General features: G+C 63.4%; 1 protein-coding gene across 1 annotated transcript; it reads right to left on the bottom strand.

Moving 5' to 3' along the window:
• Positions 1 to 4,429: 4,429 nt before the first annotated feature.
• On the bottom strand, positions 4,430 to 18,609 carry ZBTB4 (zinc finger and BTB domain containing 4; the record flags this gene model as incomplete). Its single annotated transcript, XM_029056205.1, is given in 8 exon segments — positions 4,430 to 5,644; positions 5,647 to 6,280; positions 8,201 to 8,959; positions 8,961 to 9,112; positions 9,114 to 9,149; positions 9,996 to 10,072; positions 17,316 to 17,370; positions 18,566 to 18,609. Coding segments are annotated over 5 exon segments (2,787 nt in total), but the record flags the coding sequence as incomplete, so codon positions are not given.
• Positions 18,610 to 19,952: the final 1,343 nt, after the last annotated feature.

The following is a 19,952-nucleotide window of genomic DNA, read 5'->3' as shown; positions in this document are numbered from 1 at the left end:
CGAGCTCACAGTGTAGAGGGGGAGATAGACATGAAAATAAATTAAGTAAATAAATAAATTAGATATATAAAGATTAAGATTGTAAACCCTATGTGGGGCATTTACATTAATGTCCGTCTCCCCCTCTAGACTGAAAGGCCGTTGTGGACAAGAAATGTGTCTGCTAATTCTGTTGGATTGTACTCTCCCAAGTGCTGAACTGCAGTGCTCTGTACATAGTAAGCGCTCAGTGAAGCCCACTGATGGATTGACATACACGATCTCCACTTCTCGTATCTACTCCAGTGCTCGATTTGTTTGTGTAATGGCATTTGTTAAACACTTACTACATGTCAAACCCTGTCCTAAGCGCCAGGGTAGATGCATGCCAATTAGGTTGAACCCAGCTCCTATCCCGCATAGGGCTCAGTGTCTAAACAGGAGGGAGAACAGGAGAACTGAGGCACAGAGAAGTGAAGTGACTTGCCCAGGGTCACAATGCAACCAATTGGCAGCATCAGAATTAGAACCCAGGTCCTCCAACTTCCAGGCCCGCAGTCTTTCCACTAGGCCGTGCTGCTTCTCAGTGGTTGGGCAGAGTAAGCGTCTAAACAAATGCTGCAAAAATAAAGGACTGAACATAACTGTGGGGAGGGGGAACTGGGCTTCCAGGAGGCTTTCCTAGGGCAGCAAGACCCTGCTCGGGCCTGGGAGTCAGGAAGCCGTGGTTCTAACTCTGGCTCCACCACCTGTCCGCTGTGTGACCTTGGGTAAGTCACTTCAGTTCTCCGCTCCTCAGTTATCTCACCTGTAAAATGGGGATTGAGACTGTGAGGCTCACGTGGGACTGCGTCCAACCCGACTGGCTCGAATCCACCCCAGCGCTTAGTACAGTGCCTGGCACATCGGAAGCGCTTAATACAATGATTAGGGTGATGGAAAAGGGGGCTGGAAAGTTTCCCTGCGTGGACCACTGGGGAGGGCAGGGAGAGAGATCCCTCTCCCCTTCACTGAAGCGCTCCCTCAGTGGGACAACCTAGAATTAAAACTCCCAAGAGCCGACAACACCCCCCCACCCCCTCTGAGAGGGGAGCCTCCTTCTCAAGGCCTGTGGGAATTCTAGTTCTGGCCCACCTGGGATTAGAGTGGGGGGTGTCATCCCAATCCAGCTCCCCACCGTAGGGTCTTTGAAAAAGGCCTTCTTGCCCCCCCCCCCCACCTCGTGCCACCGCCCCCCAGCCCCCCTTCAAAAAAAAAACACAGCACAAAAGACCCCCAAGTGCGGAGCAGAGTTACGGTTGCCTGGTTGATTTATTGGCCTAGAAGGTGGAGAGATTGTACACACACGGATGCGGAGAGATAAATATCATTTGGGTTTTGTCTCTAGATTTCTGGCTTCTTAATATATAGAGCTATAGGGGTGGGTTTTTTTGTGTGGTTTTTTTTTTCCTTCTTTGTCTTTCTTCCCCTTTGCATCACCAGCCCGGAGAGGGCCCCCGCTCTCACCAAGATTCCTGGGGAAGGAGAGAGGGCCTGACGTGGCGGGGAGATCCGATTTTCTGGAATCTCCATTTTCAGGAATTCCAAATTTCCTGGAGGTCCGCGCCAGGAAATCCCCGGCTCCGCTCTCTCCTTCCCTCGGCCCCCGCCGCCCCCCCAACCTCCACCTCTCGCATGGGTCCGCTATAGATATATATGTGTGTATATATATTTATATATATTTTTCTTCTCCTCTTTTTTTTTTCGCATTTATCTTTTCCCGCAGTTTTTTTTTTTTTCTCTAAAGTGCCTGAAACAAGATTGCGTCTTTTGTGATTGGTTGTTTTTTTTTTGTTCTTTTTGTTGTTTTGTTATTTTTATCCCATCGTTTTATTTTTCTTAAAAACCGGCGCTCGGTACATTCAGTAGGAAACTCTACGTCGCGTTTGAGGCGGCCAAGACCGAAAAAAGTGCAAAGAGACACACACAGAGATTGGTTATGTACAGGGAGACCACCCCATTCCCTGCTCCTCGCTCCTCTCGGCCCTGGCCTCTCCTGACCTCGCCCCCCTCACCACCACCACTCCGGGCCGCTGCCTGGAGGGAAGGGTGTGAGGGGCGTTAAGGGAGCCTGGGAAGGGGGACGGTCCAAACCCATCGCCCCTCTGACCCCTCGTTGGGGCCACCATCTTGCCCCCCCAGCGAAGGATGCCGGGAGGGCGGCCATCTTGGCCCAGGCGATCAGGGGAGCGTGGCCATGGCGCCGGGAGGGCAGTCGCCTTGACCCCCTGCAACCAGGGGAGGGAGGGAGGGGGGCCAGCCACCATTTGGATTTGCTAGCCGGAAGCACGGGTGGCTCAGCCCTAGGATGCTCTGCCCTCGTCCTCCCCTCTCCCTGGATGGCCTACCTCTTCAGACCTCTCCACCCCTTTTCTGGTCCCCGGTGGGGGAGAAGAGCCTAAGCTCCACTGGTCCCCGCTCCCCCAACCTCTTTCCCCTATCCCTCAGGGTGGCGGGAGAGGGATGGTCGAAGCCGACGGAGAGGGGGCAAGTCGAGGAGGGAGAGAAATGGGGCTTGGCCTCCGCCCTCGGTGGAGAGTTACCGGGCGGGGAAGGAAATGGAGGGGCACCCGCTACTGGGGTTTAACTAGTGCAAATTAGGGGAGGTGGGGGAGACTATCTGGGACTGGGGGAGGCGCGGCTGGACCTCCCCTTCCCCATCCCTAGAGGCGGGGGGAAGCTGAGCCAGTGACGGAGTGTAAGGTGCTGATTCGTGTACGGGGCGGGGTGGGGGGCGGGAGAGGCCCCTGAAACAGTCCCGGAGTGTGACAGAGCAGGTGCCTCGAAGAGGAGGCGGCAGGGGCTTCCCCCAGACTAGGGGTGGCCCAGAGGTGTGGGAAAGGCTTTGGGGTATGGGGGGGTGTGTGTGTGTGCGTGCGTGTGTGCAAATCCCAATGGGCTGTCTGTCCGTCCCACATCCTCAAGGAAGCAATTCTCAGCTCTGCCCTTCCCCGCCCGCCAGCGTTTTCGGCCTCTACCTTTTTCTGGCCCTTTGGTCTTGCCCGGGAGAGGCCCGCTGCCCCGAGGGGCAGGTGGGATGCTAGACCTGAGAACCCCCTCCCCACACTCGTCTTAATATCGGCGCGGACCCCCCGTCCCCGGGGGCAGGGGTACCGAGAAGGCCCACCCTCAATGTTTGGTTTAATCGGGAAGAGAAGCGCGGCCTCAATCCCTCCCCGGACCCCACGACCTCTCTTGGCGGGGCAGGGAGTCAGAGAGGGATCGAGGACCTCCCCTCCTGCTCCAAAGGTCTGGTGGGGGGGACACATGCCCCGACCCTGAATAGGTGGGTGGCGGGGGAGACCCCTTCCTCCCCCTTTCCACCTGGTCTGGCCCAGAGCGGGGCAGGCCGTCGGGACTCGACGTCTCCCCTCTCCTCTGGGTTCGGCCCGGGGTGCGACCATCACCGGAGCCGGGGTAGGAACCGTGCCACTCTCCAAGGGACCGACTGTGAAGAGGGCGATGGGGACGAGCTGTGGGGTGAGATGGGGGGCGAGGGGGGCAGGGGAGCCTGGAAATGTCAGGGAGGCGCGCCGGAGGAAACGGACCGGGGAACTCCCAGGACACCACGTTCTCCCTCCCGCCCTCCTCACGGGGTCAGGAAACATCCCAACAGACTGGTCGGAGCATGGGTGATGCTACCGTCTTCCCTGTGGGAAGAGGCGCGGGGAGACCCTGGAATGTGACCGGGGAGGGGCCGGGTCCATCGGTGGGGGGGGTGGGGTGTGGAGGACGGCGGGGGAGGGGGACAGGGAGTGTACATCTACCTAAGAATATTGCTAAATTGTCCCATCGTCAATGCTGCCCCGGTAGGCCCCGCATCACCGACGAGATACCCTGACCCCCGACCCCCCCGTTTTCGGCCCCTCTGCCCCCCCGGGCCTGAGGTGTGGGCGAGGCGGAGAAGGAAGGAGGGATGAGGTGGGAATGTCCGTTCTGCCCCCATCCCCCCCCGCCCCCCCCCCGCCATCTCCTCTCCTTCCCCGAACCCCTCTGTGACCCTGGGGGAGGGAAGCGGTGGGGGTCCTCGAGCTCTCACTCCGGGAAGGGGAGAAGCCATCTCGGCCTTCTCCCGGGGAAAAAAGGCCCACCCTCGGGAGACCCCGGGGGGGGGGGGGGGGAGAGGCAGGGGACTGAGAGAAGAAGACCCTCCTGGCGGGGGCAGAGATGGGAGGAGGGGGACGGGGCGGGATAGCCAGCCGAAAAGAGGGTGACAGGGAGAGCGCGGGGGGCCGGTGACGGAGAGGTTTTTTTTAGCGCGTGGGGGGGGGAGTCCTCCCCTACTCCCCCCCAGCCCTCCCAGCTGCCCTCACATGCCCCTCCCCGCCTCGCTCCGGCCCCCCGCTCCGGCCCCCTCCCCGCCGGGCCGCCCAGGGGGCGGGAGGGGGGCGGGCTGGGGCGCGGCGGGCGGCGGGGTGGGGGCGGCCCGGGGGTTGACGGCATAGCCGAAGACCCCCGGGAGGAAGGGCAGGGCCCCCCCCTTCTCGTCGGGCAGGACCATATTGAGGGCCACGGGGAGGGCGGCCAAGTTGCCGAAGTTGTAGGGGTAGGCGGCCAGGAGCTGCGGTCCGTAGACCAGGGGGTAGGGCTCCGGGTAGAAGGCCACCTTGGGCCCGGCCTCCCCGTCCCCGGCGCCCCCGAACTGGATGGCGCTGGGGTACCCTCCCCCGCCACCCTTCTCGGCCGCCGCGGCCGCGCAGCCCTCCCGGCGCGCCCGGGGCCCCACGAGGGGGAGCGGGAACTCCTGCGGCGGGTAGCCGGCGGGCTCCTCGCCGCCCGAGATGACGGGGTCCTGCAGGGACGCCGCCTCGCCCGCCGCCGCCTCGCCCTGGCCGGCCTCCCCGCTGGACGACGACACGTGCATCTCCTGCGGGGCCTCCTCCTCCTTGACGCCCGGCCCCTGTCCGGGCCCCGGCCCCGGCCCTCGGGCGCCCGAGGCCCCGCCGCCGGGGCCCTTGGTGTAGGCGATGACGGCCGTGGGGGCTCCGCCGCCTCCGCCCGGGGGCGCGCGCTCCCCCGCGTGCCGCTGCGCGTGCCGGCCAAGGGCGGCCGCCGTCTTACACACCTTGGCGCAGTGCGGGCAGGCGAAGCGGGCCGACGGCCTGCGGCCGGCACGGGCCGCCTGGGCGCCCCCGTGGGCCTCCTGGTGCTTGCGGAGCTTCTTCAGGGCCGAGAAGCTCTTGCCGCAGACCCCGCACTGGTGCTTCCAGTCGCCGGCCCGCCCCGCCGGGGAGGCCTCGCCCCCGGCTCCCGCCTCGGCCCCGGCGCCGTCGTCCCCCCATCCCGTGGCGGGCCGCCGCTCCGGCTTCCGCCGCCAGCCGCGGGGGGCCCGGCGGACCTTGGGGGGCCCCCCGCCGCAGCCCCGGCGCTTGGGCTTGTACGAGTAGTAGGGCCGCCACAGCTCGTCCCCGTCCCCGCCGGCCTCCCGCTCGCTCTCCTCGTCCTCGCTCTCCCCGTCGCCCCCGCCGTCCCGTGTCTCGCCGGGCCGCAGGTCGGTCTCCGAGATCCGCCGGGTCACGATGGCCTCCTCGCCGATCCGTACGGTGATCTGGCAGAGCGGCGGGGGCCCCCCGGAGCCGCCCGGGGCGCCGCCCCCGCCCGCCCCGCCGCGGCCCTCGCCGGCCCCGCGCCCGCCGGCTTGGCCGTGTAGGTGAGGGTGCGGGCGGGGCGGGCGCCGCGGCCCTTGGGCTCCGGCCCCTCCTCGGTCGTCCCCGCCGCCGCCGCCGCCGTCGTCATCCCCGCCGCCGGCCCCACGGGGGGCGGGTACTCCCGCTTCTTGGGCGGCCGTGGGGGGCAGCTGTAGGCGATGACCGAGGCGGCCTGGCCCCCCGGCAGGGCGGGGGCCGGGGTGGCCGCCACGGGCCCCGCCACCGCCCCGGCCAGGGTCCCGCTGTGCACGATGACCGACGGGGCCGGCCGGCCGAAGGTGATGACGGACGGGGCGACCCCGGGCTCGGGCCGCGGCTCCTGGGCGGGGGGCGGCGGCGGAGGCGGCGGGGCGTCCCCCGGGGCCGGGGGCGCCAGGGCGGAGGGGGCGACCGGCAGGGGCGCCCCGCCCTGGCTGTACGTCTTGTAGGGCCGCTTCTGGGCCCGCATGGGCAGCAGGCGGTAAAGCTTGAGGGTGTTGACCTTGGGCTTGTAGCCGCCGTTGGGGGTCTTCTCGCTGGCCAGGAAGCCCGGGCTGATGCCGTGGAAGGCGCGTTGGTGGGTCTTGAGGTTGTAGTAGGTGACGAAGGTCTCCCAGCAGAAGATGCACTGGTACCTGAGGGTCGACGGGCCGGGGGAGGGTCTCAGGGCCACCCCTCCCCTCCCGCCGCACCCCCAACTCCGCTCCGGGGCTCTTTCCGTACCTCCCCTCCGCCCCCCACCACCCATCTCCTCACCCCAGCCACGTCTCTCTCCCCGCCGCTCGTCTCCCTTCCCGGATCGGCCCCCGCCTCTTTCCCGGCCCCGCCTCTGCCGGGCTAAGGGTAATCGTCGCCGTGGTCTTGGTTAGGCCCGGTCTTGGTTAGGCGCTCACTACGTGTCGAGCGCCGGGGTAGACGTGTGCTCGTCGGGACCCTCCTGGGGCTCACGGGGATTGGACCCCCACTTGGCAGAGGAGGGAACCGAGGCCCAGATAAGTGAAGTGACTTTCCCAAGGCCGCAGAGCAGACAAGTGGCGGAGCCGGCATTGTATCAGAGCAGCAGCGTGGAAAGAGCACGGGTTTAGGAGTCAGAGGGCATGGGTTCTAATCCCGGCTACGGCTCCTGTCGGCTCTGTGACACCGGGCAAGTCACTTGACTTCTCGGTGCCTCAGTTCCCTCACCTGGAAAATGGGGATTAAGACTGTGAGCCCCAAGTGGGACAACCTGATTACCCTGTCTCTACCACAGCACTTAGCACAGTGCTCTGCACGTAGTAAGCGCTTAATACCAACATTATTACTATCATCTACCCCAGCGCTTAGATCAGGGTTTGACACGTAGTAAGCACTTAACACGTAGTCTAATTATCATTATGGGGAGTCGGTGCCTGTTCTCCCTTCTGCTGAGCCGGTGAGCCCCGTGAGGGACGGGGACCGTGTCCAACCTAATTAACTCGTACCTACCCCCGCGTTCAGATCAGTGTCTGACACGTAGTAAGCGCTTAACAGATACCATTTGAAAACAAAAGTCAGGGTCTCAGACTGTGAGTCCCTGGGAGTGCGGGGGGGAGGCAGATGGGACCCCCATCTCGCCTGCTTCAGCTTCACTCAGAGCTCTGCCTAGTCCTAATCCCGCTTGTGCCGCTCGCCTACTGTGTAATCTCGGGCCAGTCCCTTCACTTCTCTGTGCCTCAGTTTCCTCATCTGGAAAACGGGGATTCAATCTCCATTCTCTCTCGCCTCAGACCATGAGCTCCGTGTGGGACAGGGATCGGACCTGACCTGACGATCCTTAGAGTGCTTGGCACAGAGTAAATACCTGACAAATACCATTGGAGTCGTAGTTATTATTATTATTTCTAAGAATAAGAAGCGCTTAAGCAACGTGGTGATGATTCCAACGTGGCGATGAATGGTATGATGAGCCTTCTCCGTCAGTCTGGCTGCATCTTCATTCATTCAATAGTATCTATTGAGCGCTTACTATGTGCAGAGCACTGTACTAAGCGCTTGGAATGTACAATTCGGCAACGGATAGAGACGATCCCTGCCCAATGACGGGCTCACAGTCTAATCTTGGACTTCTCCAGATTTTCTCCCTTCTCTCTCTCACCCAGGGGGACCCCCGGCCCCGGTCCCATCACCACCTGCCACGCCAGGCCCCTCACCTTATTTTATTTTTTTTGAATCATCTCTCTTTTAAGCGCTTACTATATGTGCCAGGCACCGTCCTAAGTGCCGGGGGGTAGATACAAGATCATCGGGTCCCACGTGGGGCTCCCAGCCTAAGTAGGAGGGAGAACCGGTATGGACTCCCCATTTGGCCAATGAGGACACTGAGGCCCGGAGAAGCGAAGCAACTTGCCCAAGGTCAGCCGGCAGACAAGTGGCAGAGCCGGGATGACAAGTGCGGTCCTCCGTCTCTCAGGCCCGGCCTCTTTTTGCTAGGCCGCACTGCTCCTCCTCCTCCTCCTCTTTTTCCTGCTCCTCCTTCTCCTCCTCTCCTTCCTCCTCCTCCTCAGCCTCCTCTTCCTCCTGCTCCCGCTCCCCCTCACCTCCGCTCTCCGGTGTGCCAGACCTCGTGCTTGGTGCGGTACTCAGCCAGGGCGAAGACCTTCTCGCAGTAGCGGCAGGGATACTTGCGGCGCCAGGAGTGGACGTTGGCGTGGCGCTTCAGGCTGGACAGGGTGACGTAGCTGCGCTCGCAGGCGGCGCACACGTACAGCAGGTGGCCCCCGACCACTTTGACCAGGTGCTCCTGCCCGGCCCGGTAGGCGGCCGCAGCCAGGGGCGGCGCGGGCGGCGGGGGAGGAGGGGGCGCGGGCTCGGGGGGGCCAGGGCGGGGACGGGTCCACGCCGCCCCCACCGCCCGCCCGGCGCTCCTCCGGCACTGGGTCTCGTGCGTCTGCAGCCTCTTGGCGTGGATGAAGCCCTTGCCGCACCGGGGGCAGGAGAGGGGCCGGCGGGGCCGGGGCAGGCGGGGGGCGGCCGGTGCCGCGGCGGCCGGGGCGGCCCGGGCCGGCGACGGCGTCTTGGTGGTCCCGGGCTCGTCGCCGGCCCACTCGTCCTGGCCCTCGGCCCGGTCCCCCCAGGGGTCCCCGTCCCCGAGCTCCTGCAGGCGGGGGATGCCCAGCCGGCGGCCCAGGGCCTCGATCTGGGCGGCGCCCGCGTCGTCGCCCGGCAGGGCCAGCCTGGCGCTGTAGATGAAGTTGAGGACGTCGGAGAAGGCGGCGGCGGGGACGCCGGGCAGCTCCAGGACCCGGGCCGGCGGGGGCGGGGCCGGGCCGCCGGGCGGGGGCGGGGCCGGGGGGGGCCAGCAGGGCCTCGCGGAAGAAGGGGCTGGAGGCGGCCAGGACGCTGCGGTGGGCCGGGAACTTGGTGTCGCCCGCGATGAGGGTCACGTCACAGAAGAGGCCGTGCAGCCGCTGCTCGTTCAGCTGGCGCAGGAGGGCCGGGGCGTGCGCCGGGGTCGCTCACCTCCGCCGGGGGCGCCATGGCGACGGCCTGCGGGGAGACGGGGGCGGGGGAGAGACGCGGGGCGTCGGGACGGGCCCCCCGGCCCCCTCCCGCCGCCCCGAGCCACCCCCCACCCTTGATTCTCCGTCGCCCCGGGGCGGGGAGGAGGACGGCCAGAGCTCGGGAGCGGGAAGGGCAGGGCGAGCCGAGATCGGGGACTTTGTCGAGGAGGAGGGCCGACTACCGGAGATGCGTGATCGAGGGCGGCGGGGCGAAGCCGAAGGCTAAGGGTCGGGGGGCAGCGGAAGGCGGAGGGCCGTCGGAAGCCATCCGCGACCCGGCGGCCGGTCCGCGATCGAGGCGAGGTCGGAGGGCGTGGGCCCGGGGTCACGGGTCGGGGACCGAGGGGGTCAAGGCGTCGGGCGGGACCGGGGCTCCGCTCGTTCGGAGGGCCGACGTCACGTCGGAGTTCAGGGAGGCGAGGACGCGGGTCGGGGGCGGAAAGACGCCGAAGGCGGAGAGTCTCCAGGCGGGGACGCGGAGCCCGGGGTCAAGGGGCAGGAGAAGCAGGACGGATGGAGAGTCGGGAGCCACGGGCCGGGCCCGGGATGGCAGCGGGGACACCCGAGGGTGGCGGTGCGGGGGTCAGAGGTCAGACTGGCTGGAGAGGGACTGGGCCTCGGGGTGGCGTGGGGGGGGGACCCGGGGTCAGGCAGGGGGAGACCGGGATTGGCGCTTTCCCGGGCCCACGTCACCGCCCCGCCCCCAGTTCCAGGCATCCCATTTTTGTCCACTTCCCCAGCCAAAAAAACCGATCCGTCCAGCCCGGTCATCCCGGTCCCCCGTCCCGGGGCCCCTCCGGCCCCTCGCCCGCCCCCACCCTCCGGGCCTCACCTGCGAACGAGGTCAACATGGAGTGGGGGAGGGGGGGTCTTGGCTCCGGTCCTTGGCTCAAGCGGCGTCTCCTCCCTCTGGAGAAGGAAAGAGAAGGGGGGCGGGGAGGGTGGGGGAGGGGGTGTTGAGGCGCCATCGCCGGGCGCCCCCTCCCCTCCCGGTTCCCCCCGCCACTTGATCCCGCCCCGCCTTCCCGATCGCCACGGGCCACCTGATTGGCCCCCGAGCTCCCCTAACTCGCCGGGACCGGCCCTCCCTCATTGGCCCGAATCGAGCCGGATCGATTCATTCATCCGGTCCCTTCCGACCGCTCGCGAACGTCTCCCTTCTCATTGGCCCGCGGAGGCGGCCTCGTTAGCCGGCGCCGCCCCATTGGCTGACGCAAGGCTCGGCCCTCCCGGTCTCGCATGATAAGTGGCTGCACCACATAGCGGTCGTTTGCATACCCCCCTTCCCATTGGCCGGGAGGCTCCTCTCGGCGCCGGATCATTTGCATGATCTCGTCTCATTGGCCGGTGGCCGGAGCGGCCTCTCCCGTCCGCCGCCGGTTCAGACCCAGTGGGACCCTCGAGGTCCGACCGGTTCGGGAGCGGCGTGGCTGAGGGGTAGAGCGGGGGGGGGGGTGGGGGGGCTCGGGAGTCCCCAGGTCCTGGGTTCTAATCCCGACTCCGCCTCGCGTCTGCTCCGTGACCTTGGGCCGGTCACTTCGCTTCTCCGTGCCCCTTCCTTCGGCCGTAAAATGGGGATGAGAGTGCGAGCATCGGGAGGGACCGGCGTCCCACCGGATGAGCTTGTGTGCGCCCTAGCGTGTAGAACAGTGTTCGGCACGTGGTGCGCCCTTGACAAGGACCCCGATTATTATCGTTATTCTTCAGCTTTCGTCTCATTCGGGACCTTCACTTTCTTTTTTTTTTGTAACGGTACTTGGTAAGCACTTGTTATAGTGATGTTGGTATTTGTTAAGCGCTTACTATGTGCAGAACACTGTTCTAAGCGCTGCGCCAGACACTGTGCTGAGCGCGGGCGTCGATCCAAGCTCATCGGGTTGGACACTGTCCCCGTCCCACGTGGGGCTCGCCTTCTTCCCCCCCCCCATTTTAGAGATGAGGGAACGGAGGCCCAGCGAAGCCGAGGGACCGGCCCAAGGTCACAAGGCAGGGAAGCGGCGGAGCCGGGATTAGAACCCGGGTCCTTCTGACTCCCAGGCCCAGGGCTCTACCCACCGGGCCACGCTGCCTCTCTACCCACCCCCCTTCCCGCCTACAGGTGATGGGGGTGGGGAGAGGAAACTCGATCCATCTTCTTTGGCCTCTCCAAAAGTAGATTACTGTGGATTTCCATTTTCTAGGCCTACCGTGAGTAGGGAAAATGGAAGGTTGGGTGCATATTTTTCTAAACCGATGGCCTTCGGGCCGGGGCGGTGGGAGGCCTGGGTCGCTGAATGGAGCGAAAGATGAGAGGGGATGGGCAACTGGATGGGGGGGTGGGTACCCCGGGGGGCTAGCGAGGGTGGCCCGGTGGGCGAAAATCATCCGGCGCTTAGAACAGTGCTTGGCACATAGTAAGCGCTTAACAAATACCATCATGATTATTATTATTCTTCCTCAATCCCCTCCACTGCCCCCCAGGCCTGCTCTCTGACCAGAATTTCCCAGCCCGAGCCTGCTGACTGGGGGCCAACGCCCCCGGGGTCCTTGAAAGCATTTGGGCGAGGCTAATGGGTGTGTGTTGGGGGGGGGGCGGCGGCGCAGCCAGTCAGTCGATCATATTTACTGAGCGCTCTCTGTGTGCAGAGCACTGGACTAAGCGCCGGGGAGAGGACGATACAACAATAAGACTCTTGTTTTCCTCTCTGGATACTTGGGGGCCAGAGGGAGGCTGAGGCTCGGTCGGAGGTTCCGCTAACGTCGGCAGCCTCCTCAACCCCGCGCCTCCGGCCAGGACGCTCGACCTACGCTCACGCGAACGGCCGGCCGGACCCAGGCCCCGGCGACACAACGGGGACCTCAGTCGGGTTCACCCCGGCGGGCCTACGCAAGTAAACAGACCCGACGCACAATCGCCGAACCACATTCACCCACGATCGCTCACACGGACACACACATAAGGCACGCTCCCTTTTCCAGGAGGCCCAAGCCAAAGGGGCGGAGAAAATCCCGGAAACACGGCTTTGACCAGGAAATGACTGGGGGGGAGGGGGTGCGCGCCCCCACCCCCAGACTCAACTTGGCCTGGGTCCCCCCGTGAAGGGAGGAGTTCCTGGGCTCCCCCTCACCCCCAGTGGCTCACGGGGAGGAGGACCGAGGAGGGGACGAGATCGAAGCGGTTACGGCCTCGGCTGATGGGGCGGACGGGGAAGAGCGACGGAAACGGAGACCCCGAGGAGACCGCCGTCGCGGGACGGAAAGGCCGAGAGACACGGGCTCGGAAGGCACACGGGGACCGGAAACCCCCAGTTTCTTAGTTCCACCTCAGCGGCACCCAACGCTACGTCCCCGTTAACACGGACGTGCCCGGTGCCCCCAAAATCCACACGCGTCCCCCGACTCCCACCGTCGCACCCGGCCTCCTTTCGTCCCCGACTCCCGGTCGCCCGACTTCCACCGTTCCCCGCCCCCTGCTTCATAGGTCGCCCCCCCCCCCCCCCCCCGCCACCCACCCCCGCTACACGATCCGGTCGTGAAGAGACGTCACACGGTCGCAACGCAACCAGGCTTCTGGACGGTGACGGCGTACGCGTGATCAGAGCGGGACACGCCACCCCGCCACGGGACCCAAAACCCGTTCCCCTGACGTCCGTCGACACGCCGGCCTCCGCCTCGCACGCGTTCGCACTTGAAAACGTCCCCGGGGCGCCCCGCGATCCCCGCCGCGACGAGGACGTTCCCGACGGCGCTCTCCGCTCCCCGCGCCGCCCCCCCCCATCCTCCCAACGCACTTCCACGACGTCCAGACGGCGCGACGACGACATGAGCCGTGTCCCCCGGATTCCCCGGACGCCCGGGCCCGGGGAAACCGTGCCCGACGTTCAACCCGGCGAGGAGGTCCGCGCCCCAGGCGGGTCCCCGGCCCCAAAGCCTCCGCGACCCCCGGACGATCCCGCAGAGGCGGGACGGCACCCCGCGCCCCGGCTCGCCTCCCCGGTCGCATCACACGGCCACACAAAGGCTGGCCGGGCCCACCACGAGAGTGACGCACACACACATACACACCTCCCCACGGCGTACAGACCACAAAGGCGCCCCCCCGACCGCCGAGCCTACGACGTACCCCCGCCGGCTCCCCGGATATCAGCCCCGAACCCCCAAATAGAGCGACGCCGCGCCCACATCCCGGCGCATCTGGGCGAGCGGGCTCGGCGGCCCAACGTTACCCCGCTGAACTCGGAGTCCAACGCCACGACGGACGGGCCCCCCGCCCCCCCGCCCCACCGCGCACCGGCCCGACACAACATCGTCGGGTCTGTGCGGAAACCGCGCGCAAGGCGGGCGCCCCCCCTCCCCCCAAAACGCCGATCTACCCTCCAAAAGTCACACGAGGTGTGTGTGCCCACCCTGTCGTGTCCCGCCCGCTCGACCACCCCAACGGCCCTCCGAAACACACACGTACACGACCCCCGCGCCCCCCGCCCCCGAAACATCAATCGACACTTCCCGGACACACAAAAATCGACCTCGTCCCGAGGGCCCCCTCCCTAGTCTACACCCGTTGTCCCCGGCCCCCCCCCCCACCGAAACACAAAACGACACTTCCCGGACCCACAAAAATCCACCTAACCCCCCGAGGGCCCCCTCCCCGATCTAGACCCCCCCCAGTGCCCCCCACGGAAACACAAAACGGCACTTCCCGGACACACAAAAATCTACCTCGTCCCCTACGGGCCCTCTCTCCAATCTAGACCCCTAGTCCGTCCCGTCGCCCCCCTCCCCCGCCCCACGGAGACACCAAACGACACTTCCCGGACGCACACAAATCTTCCTAGCGCCCCGTGGGCGCCCCCGGCCCCCCCAAACCCCCATCACATGAGGCGCACACACGATTCCATTCGGGCCGGGCGCCCCTGCCACCAGCCCGCCCGTCCTACGCCATCGCACTTCCAGCCGCGTCACGGCCCCGCACCGCGACCCCCGGCGACCCCCGGAGCCGCCCGACCCGGGGGGGCAAAGGGGCCTGCAGGATTAACCCCTTGCGGGCCGGGCCCGCCCCCCCCCCCCCCCCGCTCCGGACCCAGCCGCCTGTAACCTGGGGGTCGGGAGGAGGGGAGGGGGGGCAAAGGGGCCCCGGTTGGTCCTCCCCTCCCCGCACCGACCCAGACGTCACCGGTGGGGGAGGTGGGTGTTGGAAGGCGGGCGCCCCCCCCCCCCACCATCCCGCGCCCCAAACCCCGGGTCGGGGCGGAGAGGCGGGCCCCGCCGCCGCCGCCGCCGCCGCCCTCCCCGCATGCCGGGCCCCCCGGGCCTCCCCCACCTGTCTGGGCTGTGGCCTCCGCGCCCGGGCCCGGCTCATGGCCCTGGGCCCGGCCCCGCCGCCGCCGCCGCTCCCGCTCCGGGTTCCGGGGGCTCCGGGGGTTCCGGCGGCTCCGGCGGCTCCGGCCGTTCCGGGCTCCGGCTCCGGCTTCCGGGGGCTCCGGGGTTTCCGGGGCGCCCGCCGGCCCGTAACCCGGGGCTCCTGGTCCTCCGGCTCCGGCCCCCCGCCCCCCGCCGCCCGGCCCCGGGCCCGGCCCCGCCGCCGCCGCTGACATCATCCCGGCCCCCCTCCCCCCCCCCCGCGCACACACACACACACACACATACACGGCCTCACACGCGTCCACTGCCCCCCTCGGGCCCCCGGGGGGCAGGCCGGCCCGTTGGCCCGGGGACACAACACGACGCCCCCCAAGCCGAGAGCCGGCCAAGGGACGCGGGACCCCAACCCCCCACCCGCAGGACCCTGGCCCGGGCACGCAAGGCCGGGACCGGGCGACCGGGGACACCCCTGACCCCGGCGGCCACGAGGCCGCACAGGCGAGAGGGCGCGGGGTCGCCCGGTCCCCCCACGACGGACGCGATCACCGACACACACGCTCCTCGCCCCGAGCGACGGAGCCGTGCGGCCCGGCAGCCGGAGCCCGGGCCCGGGAGTCGGAAGGCCGCGGGGTCCCGTCCCCGCTCCGCCGCGTCTCTCCCGGGGGACGCGGGGCCGGTCGCTTCCCTCCTCTGGGCCTCGGGTGGGCGACGAAGACCGTGAGCCCCACGGGGGACGCGGGCCGTGTTTCACTTCTCTCCACCCCAGTGCTTAGGCCAGGGTCTGGCGCACAGCGAGCGCTCAACGGACACCGTCGATAAAGCCCCGCACGGTACGGGATCACGCCCACCGAGGATTCCCCGACCTGGAACGCGTCAAAGAAAGCAGCTACGGCCCAGGCCCGGGAGTCGGAGGACCTGGGTTCCGATCGCGGCCCTGCCGCTTGGCTGCTGGGTGACCTTGGGCCCGTCACGTCGCTTCTCTGAGCCTCGGTTCCCTCATCTGTAAAATGGGGACGAAGGCCGCGGATCCCATGCGGGACAGCGTCCCACCTGACGAGTTTATATTCATTCATTCGGTAGTATTTATCGAGCACTTACTATGTGCGGAGCACTGGACTGAGCGCTTGGAACGCGCAATTCGGCAACAGATAGAGACCATCCCCGCCCGTCGACGGGCTCACGGTCTAATCGGGGGAGACGGACGGACAAGACAAGACAACTTGATCACGATAAATAGAATCAAGGGGATGGACGCCTCTCTATCCCAGCGCTTAGTACGGCGCCTGGCACCTAGTGAGCGCTTCACAAAGACCATTTATAATAAAAAAAGGCCATCCTGTTTCCCCCCCTCCCCGCTCCCTTTTCCCAGAACGCTTCCCTTGCCCCCACCCCTTCCACCTGACCTCCGACCCCTCAGTAGGTTCTGGGGTGGGGAGGGTCACAATGAGCATCTATTCTATAGGTGCGGGGGAGGTCAGAATGTTTAGGAAGTAGCCAGTCCAGGAAGTTTTGGTGAGTGATCCCCTATCTGGGGCGAGGGGGAAGTGAAGTGGGGGGGGCGGAGGGTAGGAGAAGGGGGTCGACCCACCCCGACCCCTACCCCTCTTTAACCTTAGGGTCCGCCGTCCCTCCCCCAGCTCCCCTCTGAGCCCTCCCACAACCTCAGAGACACAGACCCGCTGACGGAAACACACCCTACGCCCGAGACATCTCCCACGGCCTCGCGACGTCTCTACCACGGTCACACGCGTCCACACGATGTCCCCGGGGCCCAGACGCCCCCCCAGAAACACAATGAGAGATGCGATAGACATAGCGGACATCAAGGGTTTGCGCTCCAACCGAAACAAATACGCAGGTCGGTCGTTTAGACTTACTGAGCGCTTACTGTGTGCCCAGCACTGTACTCAGCGTGGCTCAGTGGAAAGAGCACGGGCTTTGGAGTCAGAGGTCATGGGATCGAATCCCGGCTCTGCCGCTTGTCAGCTGTGTGACTGTGGGCAAGTCACTTAACTACTCTGTGCCTCAGTGACCTCTTCTGTAAAATGGGGGTTAAGACTGTGAGCCCCACGTGGGACAACCTGATTCCCCTGTGTCTACTCCAGCGCTTAGAACAGTGCTCTGCACATAGTAAGTGCTTAACAAATACCAACTTTATTAAGCGCTTGGAAGAGTATCTGTTACCGAATTGTACATTCCAAGTGCTTAGTACGGTGCTCTGCATATAGTAAGCGCTCAGTAAATATTACTGAATGAAGAGTACAGTGCAGCCATATAACAGACACAATCCCCAGCCACGACAAGCTGACAGTCTAGAGGGGGAGACAGTCAGTCAGTCAATTGCATTTATTGAGCGCTTACTGTGTGCAGAGCACTGAACCTCTAGACTGGAAGCTCGTGGGCAGGCAATGTGTCTGTTTCTTGCTGTCCTCGTCCAAACGCTCTGTCCAGTGCTCTGCACACAGTAAGCGCTCGATAAGTATGAGTGAATACTGAGCGCTTGGGAGAGTCGAATACGACAATATAACGGACACATTCCCTGCCCGCAGGGAGTTTATAATCTAAGGACAGCTGTAAAGTAGGCTGGGCCTGGGGGCCGGAGACACACGACACCTCTGAAACACGTCACAGATGTATAATTCCACTTACCCGCATGACGTCGCCGTCCCTCGAAGTGCTCAGTACAGTGTTCTCTCTGCACATGGTAAGCGCTCAATAAATACCACTGATGGATCCGTGGGAACCTGGTCACACAACGTGGCCCAGTGGAAAGAGCACAGATCTGGGTTCTAATCCCGGCTCCGCCACGTACCTGTTATGCGACTTTAGGCATGTCGGTTCACTTCTCTGTGCCTCGGTTACCTCATCTGTAAAATGAGTATTAAGACTGTGAGCCCATGTGGGACAGGGACTGTATCCAACCTAGTGCTTAGTACAGTGCCGGGCACATAGTAAGCGCTTAACACATACCATTAAAAAAAGTCCAGGTACCCAGCAGAACATAGGGTTCCCGACACGCTGCATCAGACGGTACACACTTCACAGGTTCGACTTCCTTAAGACACAAAGTATACGCACCTGTCGTGTCCCCCCAGCCAAGTGTCACCCGGGCACACTCGCCTATCAACCTCTCACCCCCAGAGTGACCTGCCACAGCACAGACTCCCCCCACCATCTCCATCCTTTGATATGCATTGAACGTTTCTCATCTAATAATGATAGTGCTATTTTCCATGGTATCTGTTAAGCGCTAACTCTGTGCCAAGCACCGTTCTAAGCCCCGAATGGGGCTCAGAGTCTATCAATCATATTTATCGAGCGCTTACTGTGTGCGTAACACACAAGAGTCTGTGTTTAGTGTGTGCCCATCCTGAGACCAAACCCTGGGGGAGACACAAGATAATTCAATCAATCGATCAATCAACCGTATTTATCAAGCATTTACTATGCGCAGAGCAATGGACGAAGCCCTTGTGAGAGTACGACAAAATACAGGCACATTGCGTGTCACAAGGTGCTTACAGTCGAAGGGGGAGACAGACGTGAATATCAATAAACAAACTATGGTCGGACACAGTTCCCGTCCCATCCAGGGTTGACATCTAAGTAGGAGAAGCGGTGTGGCCTAGTGGCTAGAGCCTGGGCCTGGGAGTCAGAAGGTCATGGGTTTTAATCCCGGTTCCACCACTTGCCTGCTGTTGACCTTGGGCAAGTCACTTTGCTTCTCTGTGCCTCAGTTCCATCATCTGTGAGTCCCACGTGGGACAGGACGGTGTCCAACCCAATTATCTTGGATCTACCTCAGCGCTTAGAATAGTGCCTGGCACATAGTAAGCACTTAAAAAATACCACAATTATTATTATTATTAGGAGGGAGAGCAGGTATTTTATTCCCACTTCTCTGTGCCTCAGTGTTCTCATGTGTAAAATGGGGATTCAATCCTTGTTCTGCCCTCTGCCACACCCTTAGACTGTGAGGTCCGGGTGGGGAAGCAGCGTGGCCCAGTGGAAAGAGCCCGGGCCTCAGAGGATCTGGGATCTAATCTTGGTTCCGCCACTTACCTGTGATGTGTCCCTGGGCGAGTCGCTTCACTGCTCTGGGCCTCAGTTCCCTCATCTGCAAAATGGAGATTCGATCCCTGTTTTCCCTCCTACTTCTTCTGCGAGCCCCAAGTGGGACCTGTTGATCTTCCATCTATCCCAGCGCTTAACACAGCGCTAGGCACATAATAAGCGCTAAACACACACCACTACTGTTATTGCCGACCTCCCCGGCGTGACATCTCCATCCCACCCTCACACGACGACCCCACCCCCTCACCTCACTTCTGAGACTCCCCCAAAAACCGAAGATCCTGCCGGTTCCCAGAGCCAGATGGCACTCCAACCTCATGACCCCGGAGCTTGGCGACCCCAAAGTCAATCGATCGATCGATCTATCGAATTGACTGAGCGCTTACTGTGTGTAGGACACTGCACTATGAGCGCTTGGGAGACTACGACAGAGCAACAGGACACACTCCCTGCCCACGACGAGCTTACAGTCTAGAGGGGCAGACGGACATTAATAGAAATGAACAAAGTTTATTGATTTGTTTATTTTAGAGGCCGGGCCTGGGAGTCAGAAGGACCCGGGTTCTAATCCCGGCTCCGCCGCCTGTCTGCTGTGGGACCTCGGGCAAGTCACTTCACTTCTCCGGGCCTTGGTTCCCTCATCTGTAAAGTGGGACGCGGGGCACAGTGAGCCCTCTGTGGGACGCGGCCTGTGTCCGACCTGATTAGCTCGTATCTACCCACTGGGATTTATTGAGCGCTTACCGTGTGCAGAGCACTGGACGAAGAACTTGGGAGAGTCCAGTACGGCGGAGTCGGTAAACCCGTTTCCTGCCCACAAGGAGCTGACAGTCTAGAGGGGGAGACAAATATTAAAATACATCAAGAAGTCACGCATATGGACATAAGCGCTGAGGGTGGAGTGAATTATTATTATTACTATTATCAAGTGCCCAAAGGGACGGGGACTCCGTCCAACCCAATTTGCTTGTATCTACCCCAGGGCTCAGTACGGTGCCTGGCACATAGTAAGCGCTTAACAGATACCCTAATTACTATGATTATATTAAAATAAATGACACCACATCATGCCATAGCACCCATCCTGTATCCAACCCAATTTGCTTGTATCCACTCCAGCAGACAGTAAGCGCTTAACACATACTGCAGTTTTATTATTACTATTATTATTCTGAGTTCCCAGCTTGGTCAAGGGACATGGACACTCCAGACTTCTGAGGTGGGTCCTCCTGTCCGCCCTGGAGAGCTGCCCCTCCCGGGCTCAAACCCGGATCTGTCCCCATCCTAAGGACAAATACTTCTACTACTAATAACAATAATAACAATATTTCTACTAATAATAACATTGATATTATTATCAGTATTATTACTAGTA

This window comes from Ornithorhynchus anatinus, chromosome X5 (assembly GCF_004115215.2).
Source record: "Ornithorhynchus anatinus isolate Pmale09 chromosome X5, mOrnAna1.pri.v4, whole genome shotgun sequence".
NCBI classification, from domain to species: domain Eukaryota; kingdom Metazoa; phylum Chordata; class Mammalia; order Monotremata; family Ornithorhynchidae; genus Ornithorhynchus; species Ornithorhynchus anatinus.
Note: the sequence above shows the minus strand (reverse complement) of the source record. Positions and strands in the feature narration are given on the sequence as shown.